General features: G+C 42.0%; 1 protein-coding gene across 2 annotated transcripts; it reads left to right on the top strand.

Moving 5' to 3' along the window:
* The first annotated feature begins 412 nt into the window (after positions 1–412).
* LOC110498857 (histone H3.3A) lies at positions 413–9,537 on the top strand. 2 transcript variants are annotated; one of them, XR_005037915.1, is made up of 5 exons: positions 413–576; positions 2,966–3,130; positions 3,209–3,362; positions 8,438–8,693; positions 8,727–9,537. XR_005037915.1 is itself a non-coding variant. In XM_036955653.1 (4 exons), the coding sequence occupies exons 2-4, from the start codon at positions 3,003–3,005 to the stop codon at positions 8,564–8,566; spliced, it is 411 nt and encodes a 136-aa protein (XP_036811548.1). In that variant the 5' UTR covers positions 413–576; positions 2,966–3,002; the 3' UTR covers positions 8,567–9,537. The 2 variants fall into 2 exon arrangements, 1 of the variants encoding a protein (XP_036811548.1); XM_036955653.1 differs by having other exon boundaries at positions 8,438–9,537.
* The last annotated feature ends 4,885 nt before the right edge of the window (positions 9,538–14,422 follow it).

Here is a 14,422-nt window from a genome sequence, read left to right as displayed (position 1 = left end):
TTGTGCTTTACAATGGTATTGACATAACAGTTGATCTGGAAGTATTACGTTTTGGGGGCGCTAAAAATATGGGCAATTGTACGGACCAAGGCGATGTACGAGTTTACGTGTACTATGTGTCAGTCTTTCTTCGATAGGAATGCATCGACCTTGTTTTTTTTTTACACGTTTTCGTTATTTCGACCAGTAAAAGTTTCCAAATAATTTTGTTTCCACTATTCAGATTTTTGTTGCTAGATGACAGATTCTATATAGCAAATGAACCACAAAGTATTATATTTATTAAACTACTTTATCATATAAATCTCATATTTAGCTTGGAAGTGCCTTTTAGAAATGTGATTGAATTTGTAAACAAGCCTCGGCGTCGTATTGCGTCATTTTGGTTTGACCAATACATATGCGTTTTGCCTGTGCTTGTGGGCAGGTCTACAAATTAGACGTCAAGAAAAGTATAAATACAAATACCATTTCTTGTTCAAAATTCTACGTTACTGTAAAAGGAACGGTGTTTCTGGAATCTAATAACATTGTAGTAGTTGTTTTGTTCTCAGTTAAGCAAGCTAAATGCACTAGGTAAGTGTTTTGTGGTTGTTCATATTGAAATATAGTTTGCCCAAACTATTATTTGCATCCGATGTTGGTAGCTAATTAACGTAGCGCGTTAGCTAAAAACAGGTGGTTTGCGTGGGCACTAACGTTGGCTTGTCAACCAGGCTTATTTAGCTATCCGAGTTAACTAGGTACTGAATTAAACTTAAATAAACCAGGCCTTGCAGGCAACTTTGAAATACTGCATGGCTAGCTAAGGTGGCTAACGTTACATTGAAGATAACGTTGCTCAAGGTCCTAAATGATATCTTAACCGCCATCGATAAGAAACATTACTGTGCAGCCGTATTCATTGATCTGGCCAAGGCTTTCGACTCTGTCAATCACCACATCCTCATCGGCAGACTCGACAGCCTTGGTTTCTCAAATGATTGCCTCGCCTGGTTCACCAACTACTTCTCTGATAGAGTTCAGTGTGTCAAATCGGAGGGTCTGCTGTCCGGACCCCTGGCAGTTTCTATGGGGGTGCCACAGGGTTCAATTCTTGGACCGACTCTCTTCTCTGTATACATCAATGAGGTTGCTCTTGCTGCTGGTGAGTCTCTGATCCACCTCTACGCAGACGACACCATTCTGTATACTTCTGGCCCTTCTTTGGACACTGTGTTAACAACCCTCCAGGCAAGCTTCAATGCCATACAACTCTCCTTCCGTGGCCTCCAATTGCTCTTAAATACAAGTAAAACTAAATGCATGCTCTTCAACCGATCGCTACCTGTACCTACCCGCCTGTCCAACATTACTACTCTGGACGGCTCTGACTTAGAATACGTGGACAACTACAAATACTTAGGTGTCTGGTTAGATTGTGAACTCTCCTTCCAGACCCATGTCAAACATCTCCAATCCAAAGTTAAATCTAGAATTGGCTTCCTATTTCGCAACAAAGCATCCTTCACTCATGCTGCCAAACATACCCTTGTAAAACTGACCATCCTACCAATCCTCGACTTTGGCGATGTCATTTACAAAATAGCCTCCAATACCCTACTCAACGAATTGGATGCAGTCTATCACAGTGCAATCCGTTTTGTCACCAAAGCCCCATATACTACCCACCATTGTGACCTGTACGCTCTCGTTGGCTGGCCCTCGCTTCATACTCGTCGCCAAACCCACTGGCTCCATGTCATCTACAAGACCCTGCTAGGTAAAGTCCCCCCTTATCTCAGCTCGCTGGTCACCATTGCATCTCCCACCTGCAGCACACGCTCCAGCAGGTATATCTCTCTAGTCACCCCCAAAACCAATTCTTTCTTTGGCCGCCTCTCCTTCCAGTTCTCTGCTGCCAATGACTGGAACGAACTACAAAAATCTCTGAAACTGGAAACACTTATCTCCCTCACTAGCTTTAAGCACCAACTGTCAGAGCAGCTCACAGATTACTGCACCTGTACATATTCCACCTATAATTTAGCCCAAACAACTACCTCTTTCCCTACTGTATTTAATTTAATTATTTATTTTGCTCCTTTGCACCCCATTATTTTTATTTCTACTTTGCACATTCTCCCATTGCAAATCTCCCATTGCAAATCTACCATTCCAGTGTTTTACTTGCTATATTGTATTTACTTTGCCACCATGGCCTTTTTGCCTTTACCTCCCTTATCTCACCTCATTTGCTCACATCGTATATAGACTTGTTTCTACTGTATTATTGACTGTATGTTTGTTTTACTCCATGTGTAACTCTGTGTCGTTGTATGTGTCGAACTGCTTTGCTTTATCTTGGCCAGGTCGCAATTGTAAATGAGAACTTGTTCTCAACTTGCCTACCTGGTTAAATAAAGGTGAAATAAAAAATAAATAAATTCAAGCCACCATAACAAAGTTGCAGTCTCTAACGGCGTTAGTGTAGACATTTTAACTATTGTTAACGTTTGCTAGGTTTGGCAATTCTCAATTTTAGTGTTTAGCTTGATATTTATTTGGATGTCAATATTAACAGTACCTAGCTGGTTTTAGAACCAAGCTACCTAACGTTAAATTGTCTGCTAGTGCGTGATAGAATATTGCTACTTTCAGTTGAACCGCCATACCGGTTTAGAAAGATGTCGTTCTGCGTCCAATGTGTTTAAACATCCTGTGTTGCTAGCTAGCCGACTGGGTGGGTGGGTTCTCGGCTAACTTCTTGGCGCCTTTAGCCTTATGAAGCTAGTAGTAGCTTTCTGGCTTTTTTTTTTAATGGTGTAACGTTAGTTGCTTGCCTGGTGACATAGGATCACTATTTAGTTGGCTGTCTAATGCAACCACTACGATTGGTTTCAAAACTCGAGATATTAAATGTGCTGGCCATCAACAAACCTTGTTTGTTGAGTAGTGACGCCACGTGGTTTCTTGTGCATTTTAGAATTTCACTTATTTTCCGATAAGTCTACAAGTGAGTTATGGCACGTACCAAGCAGACCGCCCGTAAATCCACTGGTGGAAAAGCACCCAGGAAACAACTGGCCACCAAGGCTGCAAGGAAAAGTGCGCCATCTACTGGCGGTGTGAAGAAACCTCACCGATACAGGTAACTCTTCTCACCTGAACCGTTCTCAATTTGCTGCAACAGGACACTTCTTGGCATGTGTACTGACTGTGTGTGTAGGCCGGGTACAGTGGCTCTGAGAGAAATTCGTCGGTACCAGAAATCCACTGAGCTGCTGATCAGGAAACTGCCTTTTCAGCGGCTGGTCCGTGAGATTGCCCAGGACTTCAAGACAGACCTCCGCTTTCAGAGTGCTGCCATTGGTGCTCTGCAGGCAAGTTAACCATAAGATTTGGGTTGATTATGGATAGGTGTAGTCTAGGGTTTCTGTTTTTGCCCAAAAAGCCCGTTGCAGCTGAAAACAGAAAGAAAAAAAAAATAGCTAAATAGTGCTTTTATGCATTACTGGCAATTCCAGTCGATTTAAATACATTTGACATATGCTTATTGGTCTATAGTTACTATAGGTTAATTTGCATAATTCTTTGGGATTAAATTGGCCTGTATTTCCTTTAGTTATTGACCTAAAGAACAGTATACAGAGCCTATTTTTGCGCTGATTTCTTGCATGTCCTAAGCTGGTTGCTGGAGTTAAATATAATTAAAAAACTAGTCATTGCACAACATTTCTAAGTGCTATTGTGCGTTGAACAGTGTTGGTGCGCAACTAAAGAATATATTTCTCAACTGGCAACTGAAGCGTGCCTCCCATTCAAGTAAATGCTATCAGCCCATCACCCACCACCATTTCTCAAGACACTTACAGTGCCTTGCGAAAGTATTCGGCCCCCTTGAACTTTGCGACCTTTTGCCACATTTCAGGCTTCAAACATAAAGATATAAAACTGTATTTTTTTGTGAAGAATCAACAAGTGGGACACAATCATGAAGTGGAACGACATTTATTGGATATTTCAAACTTTTTTAACAAATCAAAAACTGAAAAATTGGGCGTGCAAAATTATTCAGCCCCTTTACTTTCAGTGCAGCAAACTCTCTCCAGAAGTTCAGTGAGGATCTCTGAATGATCCAATGTTGACTTAAATGACTAATGATGATAAATACAATCCACCTGTGTGTAATCAAGTCTCCGTATAAATGCACCTGCACTGTGATAGTCTCAGAGGTCCTTTAAAAGCGCAGAGAGCATCATGAAGAACAAGGAACACACCAGGCAGGTCCGAGATACTGTTGTGAAGAAGTTTAAAGCCGGATTTGGATACAAAAAGATTTCCCAAGCTTTAAACATCCCAAGGAGCACTGTGCAAGCGATAATATTGAAATGGAAGGAGTATCAGACCACTGCAAATCTACCAAGACCTGGCCGTCCCTCTAAACTTTCAGCTCATACAAGGAGAAGACTGATCAGAGATGCAGCCAAGAGGCCCATGATCACTCTGGATGAACTGCAGAGATCTACAGCTGAGGTGGGAGACTCTGTCCATAGGACAACAATCAGTCGTATATTGCACAAATCTGGCCTTTATAGAAGAGTGGCAAGAAAGCCATTTCTTAAACATGTCCATAAAGTGTTTAAAGTTTGCCACAAGCCACCTGGGAGACACGCCAAACATGTGGAGGAAGGTGCTCTGGTCAGATGAAACCAAAATTGAACTTTTTGGCAACAATGCAAAACGTTATGTTTGGCGTAAAAGCAACACAGCTGAACACACCATCCCCACTGTCAAACATGGTGGTGGCAGCATCATGGTTTGGGCCTGCTTTTCTTCAGCAGGGACAGGGAAGATGGTTACAATTGATCGGAAGATGGATGGAGCCAAATATAGGACCATTCTGGAAGAAAACCTGATGGAGTCTGCAAAAGACCTGAGACTGGGACGGAGATTTGTCTTCCAACAAGACAATGATCCAAAACATAAAGCAAAATCTACAATGGAATGGTTCAAAAATAAACACATCCAGGTCTTAGAATGGCCAAGTCAAAGTCCAGACCTGAATCCAATCGAGAATCTGTGGAAAGAACTGAAAACTGCTGTTCACAAATGCTCTCCATCCAACCTCACTGAGCTCGAGCTGTTTTGCAAGGAGGAATGGGAAAAAATGTCAGTCTCTCGATGTGCAAAACTGATAGAGACATACCCCAAGCGACTTACAGCTGTAATCGCAGCAAAAGGTGGAGCTACAAAGTATTAACTTAAGGGGGCCGAATACTTTCGCAAGGCACTGTATCTTGCTTCAAAGTAGCCTAAGGTAAGATGACCATGGCAAAATGGATGCAATAATTTTATCAGTTTCAAGGTTGGGGAAAGCTAGCAATTTATCTTAACATTTCCTACTTTAAGTGCAGTTAGGATTTTCATATGTGTATTTTTCATTTTCTTTCTCAGTCATGTTAATCATAAACCTGAGTTCAAATGACAGTCAGTTTGCTTAACATTCGGATATCACCAACCTCTGCCGTATGGACACAGATACTAGAGGTCGACTGATTATTAGACCAAAAAAGCCGATGCAGACATTCGTTTGTAATAATGATCATTACAACAGTACTGAATTAACACTATTTTTAACTTAATATAATACATCAATGAAATCAATTTAGTCTCCAATAAATAAACGTGTTCAATTTGGTTTAAATAATGCAAAAAGTGTTGAAGAAAGTAAGTGCAATATGTGCCATGTAAAACAAAAAAAGGCTAACGTTTAAATTCCTTGCTCAGAACATGGAAGCTGATGGTTCCTTTTAAACATGAGTCTTCAATATTCCCGGGTAAGAAGTTTTAGGTTGGCCTCCTGGGTGGCGCAGTGGTTAAGGGCGCTGTACTGCAGCGCCAGCTGTGCCATCAGAGTCCCTGGGTTCGCGCCCAGGCTCTGTCGTAACCGGCCGCGACCGGGAGGTCCGTGGGGCGACGCACAATTGGCCTAGCGTCGTCCGGGTTAGGGAGGGCTTGGTCGGTAGGGATCTCCTTGTCTCATCGCGCACCAGCGACTTCTGTGGCGGGCTGGGCGCAGTGCGCGGTGTAGCCTCTGACACATTGGTGCGGCTGGCTTCCGGGTTGGATGCGCGCTGTGTTAAGAAGCAGTGCGGCTGGTTGGGTTGTGTATCGGAGGACGCATGACATTCAACCTTCGTCTCTCCCGAGCCCGTACGGGAGTTGTAGCGATGAGACAAGATAGTAGCTACTACAACAATTGGATACCACGAAATTGGGGAGAAAAAGGGGGTAAAAATTAAAAAAAAAAAAGTTTTAGGTTGTAGTTATTATAGGATTATTTCTCTCTATACCATTTGTATTTCATATACCTTTTGACTATTGGCTGTTCTTATAGGCACTATAGTATTGCCAGCCTAATCTCGGGAGTTGATAGGCTTGAAGTCATGAACAGCGCTGTGCTTCAAGCATTGCTTAGAGCTGGTAAACGCAGGAAAGTGCTGTTTAAATTCTTACGATTCCGGCTGCTACCTACTACCGCTCAGTCAGACTGCTCTATCAGATCATAGTCTTAATTATAATATAATAAACACAGAAATACGAGCCTTAAGTCATTAATATGGTCAAATCCGGAAACTATCATTTCAAAAACAAAAAGTTTATTCTTTCAGTGAAATACGGAACCGTTCTGTATTTTATCGAACGGGTGGCATCCCTAAGTCTAAATATTGCTGTTACATCGCACAACCTTCAATGTTATGTCATAATTATGTAAAATTGTGGCAAATTTAATTACTCCGTTTGTTAGGAAGAAATGGTTTTCACACAGTTCGCAACGAGCCAGGCAGCCCAAACTGCTGCATATACCCTGACTCTGCTTGCACAGAACGCAAGAGAAGTGACAAGTTAATATTGCCTGCTAACATGAATTTCTTAACTAAATATGCAGGTTTAAAACTATGTACTTGTGTATTGATTATAAGACGGGCATTGATGTTTATGGTTAGGTACGTTTGTGCAACTGCAACGCTTTTTTCATGACTGCGCTTGTTAAATCATCACCCTTTTGGCGAAGTTCGCTGTGATTCGATGATAAATTAACAGGCATTGCATTGATTATTTGCAACGCAGGACAATCTAGTTCAACTGGTAATCTCATCAAATCATTGATCTATTGGCGGCTAAATAAATGAGTGCACGGAACTCGTAGCCTCTAACTTCAGCTTTCATGCTGAGGACTGATTATTGATGGCGGTTGTTGGGAATATTTTCCTGTGAGGAACAAGTTTTAATAAAATATAATTCTCAGTGGATGTTCCTCTTTCCTACATTTCCACACAGCAGGCTAGGCACTTCTATGCTTGCTCAGGCACGCACGCTCCCTCAACATTTATCAGGACTGAGAAACCAGATGTGCTCATTGCTCACATGGAGCACTCCAAACAAAAGACAATGAGAAATGGACAAATCTCATAAATGGTTATGAAATAAACCAAAACTCACAAGTGTAGAAGGTTGTAAACTCTGCGAACAGTCTCTACTCAATGAGAACAGTAAAATGACTAATGCCTACATTAACAGAAATTGTACCAAATGGCAGCTTAACGGTACATTTACTAAAATCAAAGGGCAAACAATTTACACTGAGTTGGTGGGAGGCAGCTGAGCAATTCTGTAGAAACTCAACCATCTTCGCCACACACCCCTCCCCTTGTCCCAACATTTTAAAATTCTACTCCAGACAGCTTCACACATTTAAGATTTTCACAACAGCCATAACTCAATCAGATAGATCTTATTGCCCTGCGTTTACCAAATTGCAGATGTTCCAAATAGGCATCGGCCTATGTGCTTGTTATTTTGAAACGATCCACAGCAACAACAACAACATTTAAGATGCCAATGATCCTCAGTTCCTCTGTGGCCAAGTCATGCTTCCTGGTGACGTGTCGAATGGTCTTATTCCTCTAAGTACTTTTGACATTTATTACCATTCCCTATTGGGCCCACCCCTATGCCATTAATCCCGTTCTATTGGTTTTCATATTTACTTTCATTGTCCAGAAGCAAAAGGTAGAATCCTAGTCATATTAGCAACCCATCCAAGTTGAATCTTTAGATTCTCTTGCTTTCTAACTTGACAATGCAGTTTTATTGGTTGCTGTGATAAATTAGTTGGTTTACTGTTAAGATGCATTGCTATATTCTGAGCACTGTGGGTGGATGCCCTAATGGGTTATGCATACGTGTCCGGTAAATTTCTCTTTCCTGAACACGTTGTCGGGAAACTTAGTCGTCGTCCCCCCCCCCCCCCCCCCCCCCCCAACCCAGGCAGTGGTGTGCCAGAGTAGCCTTATGCAACAGGTAAATGATGACTTGGTTAGCTGCTGCTGCACTTAAGTTAATATGTACTGATGCCAATAGATTCTGATTGGGCTTTTCTCTCCCCATACAGGAAGCCAGTGAGGCATACCTTGTTGGCCTGTTTGAGGACACCAACCTATGTGCCATCCATGCCAAGAGAGTCACCATCATGCCCAAAGACATCCAGCTGGCCAGGCGAATCCGAGGCGAGCGTGCATAATATGAACACTTTGAACTCTTGAAGGGAAGGTGGGTGGGATTGGCTGGGATGTTCAACCATAAATTACTATGCTGGACAAAAATGTATAAATGCAACAATTTCATTGCTTTTACTGAGTTCATAAGGCAATCAGTCAATTTAAATAAATTCATTAGGCCCTAATCTATAGATTTCACATGACTGGGTACAGGTATGCATCTGTTGGTCACAAATACCTTAGAATGGGACTCAGGATCTCATCAGTTGAGCATTCAAATTGCCATCAATAAAATGCAATTGTTTCTATTGTCTGTATCTTATGCCTGCCCATACATAACCCCACCATGGTGCACTGTTCACAACATGGACATCAGCAATGGTTGAGGCCGGTTGGATGTGCTGCCAAATTCTCTTAAATAATGTTGGATGAGGCTTATTGTAGAGAAATCAACATTCAATTCTCTGGCAATAGCTCTGGTCGACATTCCTGCAGTCAGAATGCCATTTTCATGCTCGCCCAACTTGCAACATCTGGCATTGACAACTGCGTATTTTAGATTGGCTTTTGTCCCCAGCACAAAGTGCCCCTGTGTAATGATCATGCTGTTTAATCAGCTTCTTGAGATGCCACACCTGTCAGGTGCATGGATTACCTTGGAAGATGAGAAATGCTCACTAATCGGGATGTAAAACAATTTGTGCACAGAGTTTGAGATTTGTGTAAAATATCTGGGTTATTTTATTTCAGCTCAAACTTGGGACCAAATTGTTATTTTTGTTCAGTGCATGTAGTTTTTGTATGGTTTCATTAGTAGAATAAAAGCTTGGTTCATAGTACATGAGTAGCAAGTTTCATGCAAAATCATTTCTAATCTTTTTCTCTCAGGGTTTGAAACTTTTTTTTTTTTAATTGTTAGTTTATACTTTTAGGTCATAATGTAGTATGCATATCACATTATGGCCATTTGTTGTAAATACACTTTCCACTACCTTATTTGGACTACCTTGTTTTTGGTTTATAACCCTCATTTATGCTAATTCTGGGCTGAGCTATACCTTAGCAATGGCTGAGGCAAAATTGACGATGCCCAGGATTGGCATTTGTTGATTAGTGAGACAATATGTTAAGTACAAGGCTCTGCATTAACATTTTTAAAACCAAGAGTCTACAAGGCATTGCTTCAAATACACATCCAAAGACTAAATCTTCTGCAAAATTACATCTATAATTCATATTGTACACATTGGTTTCCATCCTCTAGGTACATTGACTTTAATACGAAACCTAGTAGGCTCACGGTTCTCACCCCTTCCCAGACTTGCACAGTAATTATGATGGGTTGGAGGATGTCCTCCAACCTAACAGAGCAGATTGTCCACCCAATCAAAGGATCAGAGAATGAATCTAGTACTGAAAGCTTAAGCTACAGCTAGCTAGCACTGCAGTACATAAAATGTGAGTAGTTGACTCGGCGGGACAACAGTTGGAACAGTTTCGAAAATGTATTTCTTCAAAAATGAAGGATGAGAGACCGTTAGCTAGCTAAATTTCTTGGTAGAGTGCCTCCGGAAAGTATTCGGACGTTTTGACTTTTTCCACATTTTGTTACTTTACAGCCTTATTTGAATATGGATTAAATGCATTTTTTCCCTGCACATAATGACAAACCGCAATGTTTTAAATTTTACAAAGCCATGAAGACGAAGGAATTGTCTGTAGAGCTCTGAGACAGGACTGTCGAGGCACAGATTTGGGGAAGAGTACCAAAAAATTTCTAACATTGAAGGTCCCGAAGAACACTGGCCTCCATTCTGAAATGGAAGAAGTTTGGAACAACCAAGACTCTTCCTAAAGCTGTCCGTCTGGCCAAACTAAGCAATCGGGGGAGAATGGCCTTGGTCAGGGAGGTGACCAAGAACCCGATGGTCACTCTGACAGAGCTCGAGTTCCTCTGTGGAGATGGGAGAACCTTCCAGGACAGCCATCTCTGCAGCACTCCACCATTCAGGTCTTTATGGTAGAGCGGCCAGACGGTAGCCGCCACTCAGAAAAAGGCACATGACAGCCTGCTTAGTTTGCCAAAAGGCACCTAAAGACTCAGACCATGAGAAACAAGAATCTGGTTTGATGAAACCAAGATTGAACTCTTTGGCCTGAATGCCAAGCGTCACATCCGGAGGAAAACTGGCACCATCACTATAGTGACGCTCGATGGTGGCAGCATCATGCTGTGGGGATGCTTTTCAGTGGCAGGGACTGGGAAACTAGTCAGGATCGAGGCAAAGATGAACGGTGCAAACCTGCTTCAGAGTGCTCAGGACATCTGACTGGAGTGAAGGTTTACCTTCCCACAGGACAAGGACCCTAAGCAAACAGCCAAGTCAACGCAGGCGTGGCTTCGGGACAAGTCTCGATGTCCTTGAGTCGCCCGGACTTGAACCCGATCGAACTCCGGAGAGACCTGAAAATATCTGTGCAGCAACACTCCCCATCCAACCTGAGAGCTTGAGAGGATCTGCAAAGAAGAATGGGAGGAACTCTGTGCCAAGCTGTAATCGCTGCCAAAGTGCTTCAACAAAGTACTGCATAAAGGGTCTGAATACTTATGTAAATGTGATATCAGTTTTCTATTTAATACATTCGCAAAAATATCTAAACCTGTTTCTGCTTTGCCATTATGGGGTATTGTGTGTCTATTGAGATTTAATTTTAAAAAATACATATTAGAATAAGGCTAACGTTAAATTTAGAAAAAGTCAAGGTGTCTGAATAGTTTATGAATGCACTGTATATAAATATTTGCGCATAAGTGTTTCCACCGACACTCATTCATTTTACCGACACAAGATCCCACCTTGTCTAGCATATTGTTTTTTTTCAACATTTCGAAGGTTGAACGAAAAATGTTTCCATCAGTCCTGTCATGACATTTTTATCTGACATGTACTTTAGGGACATATCAACATTTACTGGGTGGGAGGGGCTGGTCCAACTCAAGGTGGCATAAAAAATGCACTGCCCTTCCAAAGTACAACATTTTGACATGACACTCCCCTTATACTGTAAAAGAATTTGAACAAATTGCAATTTTTTTCATAACCATCGTTGTAGGCCAATTTTGAACGAAGAGCCATTTGGGAGCCAAATATCCAGTCTATTCCAGTGTTTCTCAATTCTGCTCCTGGGGATCCAAAGTGCACATTTTTTTTTTTTTGCCCAAGCAATAACACATTCCACTCAACTAATCAACTCCTATTTTACATACTTTGGGAAAGGTGTGGAGAATCTGGACCAGTGGAGTCTGAGGGGAGGACTGCTCATAAACGGCTGGAACGGAGCGAATGGAATCAAACACATGGAAACCATGTATTTGATACCATTCCATTTATTCTGCTCCAGCCATTACAACAAGCCTGTCTTCGTCAACTTAGGTGCGACCAGCCACCTGTGATCTGGACATATCCTACGATTGCAACTCTGTAGTTAAGTAGCCCTACTTATGGCATTACAAAATATGCATCTACATTTTACAATATCACTGATTCTTCCAGTGGAAGAACTCAAGAAGAGATGGGACTCTCTCAACTCAATATACAAATAATACATAATCTGAAGAAAAGACTAAGAGACAAAAATGGTTCCTAGACAAGCTGCAGTTTTTATACCCCCACACAAAACACAGCATCAAGGTACAGTAATTGGCTACAGTTTCCACATATATTAGCTAAAAATGCCAACATCGGTATCGGCCCGATGTCTAGTTTAACGGCGATGTGCAAAACCGTTGTGCATACCGTTGTGCATAAGGTAATGAGGATTGTAATGACGCCACGTAACATTTTGCGCTACACGTGTAACACAATATTCCTAACCTAGTCCACAATGTCTGCTGTGTGGATTGAGCAGTCAAGCAGTCATTTGAAAGAGTAAGAGATTTTCAGCGAGACAACTAAAAGGCGTAATCCATTAATGCCAAAATAATGGAATTCACTGCCCTTGACAATCAACCGTTCTCTGTCGTGGGTGATGTTGGCTTTCGCCGACTGACCGAGCACCAGTACCCCCTACAAAGTGCACTAGTTTTCAAATGTTGCCCTACCGGAGTTACACAATAATACAGTCACTGCTATTAGCTTCACCACTGACATTTGGACCTGTGAGCAGCTGAGTCTGACAGCACAGTGGGTCGTTGAGGATTTCGTACTGAGCAAAGTCGTATTGCATGCTCATGAATATGATGGTTGTCATACCGCTGCTGCCATTTCAATGGCATTTGAGAACATGTTTGAAGCTTGAACATACTAGCAAGCTCCATTCGAACAACTGACTTGAGAAATAAGCTCATCAGCTGTGCCTGCAGCAGACGTAATACCCTCTGTTATGGCATTGAAACGCCTGCTCAACAAAACTACTGGCACAGGCTGTGAACAAGCGATTCGGTGGCATTCTCTCTTTACTGTGTTGCCACCATGCTCGATGCTAGGTACAAGGACCGCTACTTCGATGCAGTCAAGAAACAGGGTTTACGTGAAATATTACATGCACAGCTGGACAAGATGGAAACGTACACAGTGACTGTGCGCACAGAGGAAGAGAGACCACAGACAGACGGAGCTGAAACTTCACTACTTGACATGTATGATGAAATCCTAGTTGAGGATGAAACGACTACAAATGAACAATGATCAGCACAGCAAGTACAGTGCCTTGCGAAAGTATTCGGCCCCCTTGAACTTTGCGACCTTTTGCCACATTTCAGGCTTCAAACATAAAGATATAAAACTGTATTTTTTTGTGAAGAATCAACAACAAGTGGGACACAATCATGAAGTGGAATGACATTTATTGGATATTTCAAACCTTTTTAACAAATCAAAAACTGAAAAATTGGGCGTGCAAAATGATTCAGCCCCCTTAAGTTAATACTTTGTAGCGCCACCTTTTGCTGCGATTACAGCTGTAAGTCGCTTGGGGTATGTCTCTATCAGTTTTGCACATCGAGAGACTGACATTTTTTCCCATTCCTCCTTGCAAAACAGCTCGAGCTCAGTGAGGTTGGATGGAGAGCATTTGTGAACAGCAGTTTTCAGTTCTTTCCACAGATTCTCGATTGGATTCAGGTCTGGACTTTGACTTGGCCATTCTAAGACCTGGATGTGTTTATTTTTGAACCATTCCATTGTAGATTTTGCTTTATGTTTTGGATCATTGTCTTGTTGGAAGACAAATCTCCGTCCCAGTCTCAGGTCTTTTGCAGACTCCATCAGGTTTTCTTCCAGAATGGTCCTATATTTGGCTCCATCCATCTTCCGATCAATTGTAACCATCTTCCCTGTCCCTGCTGAAGAAAAGCAGGCCCAAACCATGATGCTGCCACCACCATGTTTGACAGTGGGGATGGTGTGTTCAGCTGTGTTGCTTTTACGCCAAACATAACGTTTTGCATTGTTGCCAAAAAGTTCAATTTTGGTTTCATCTGACCAGAGCACCTTCTTCAACATGTTTGGTGTGTCTCCCAGGTGGCTTGTGGCAAACTTTAAACACTTTATGGACATGTTTAAGAAATGGCTTTCTTGCCACTCTTCTATAAAGGCCAGATTTGTGCAATATACGACTGATTGTTGTCCTATGGACAGAGTCTCCCACCTCAGCTGTAGATCTCTGCAGTTCATCCAGAGTGATCATGGGCCTCTTGGCTGCATCTCTGATCAGTCTTCTCCTTGTATGAGCTGAAAGTTTAGAGGGACGGCCAGGTCTTGGTAGATTTGCAGTGGTCTGATACTCCTTCCATTTCAATATTATCGCTTGCACAGTGCTCCTTGGGATGTTTAAAGCTTGGGAAATCTTTTTGTATCCAAATCCGGCTTTAAACTTCT

This window comes from Oncorhynchus mykiss, chromosome 20, assembly GCF_013265735.2.
Source record: "Oncorhynchus mykiss isolate Arlee chromosome 20, USDA_OmykA_1.1, whole genome shotgun sequence".
In the NCBI taxonomy this organism is placed as follows: Eukaryota; Metazoa; Chordata; class Actinopteri; order Salmoniformes; family Salmonidae; genus Oncorhynchus; species Oncorhynchus mykiss.
This window is presented reverse-complemented; position numbering and strand designations above follow the sequence as displayed.

Excerpts from the sequence above, each read along its gene's own strand:
- LOC110498857 (XM_036955653.1), top strand. The coding sequence starts at position 3,003 with ATGGCACGTACCAAGCAGACCGCCCGTAAATCCACTGGTGGAAAAGCA. Across the intron at positions 3,131-3,208 it reads AAGAAACCTCACCGATACAG|GCCGGGTACAGTGGCTCTGA; the intron begins GTAACTCTTCTC and ends CTGTGTGTGTAG. Across the intron at positions 3,363-8,437 it reads CTGCCATTGGTGCTCTGCAG|GAAGCCAGTGAGGCATACCT; the intron begins GCAAGTTAACCA and ends CTCCCCATACAG.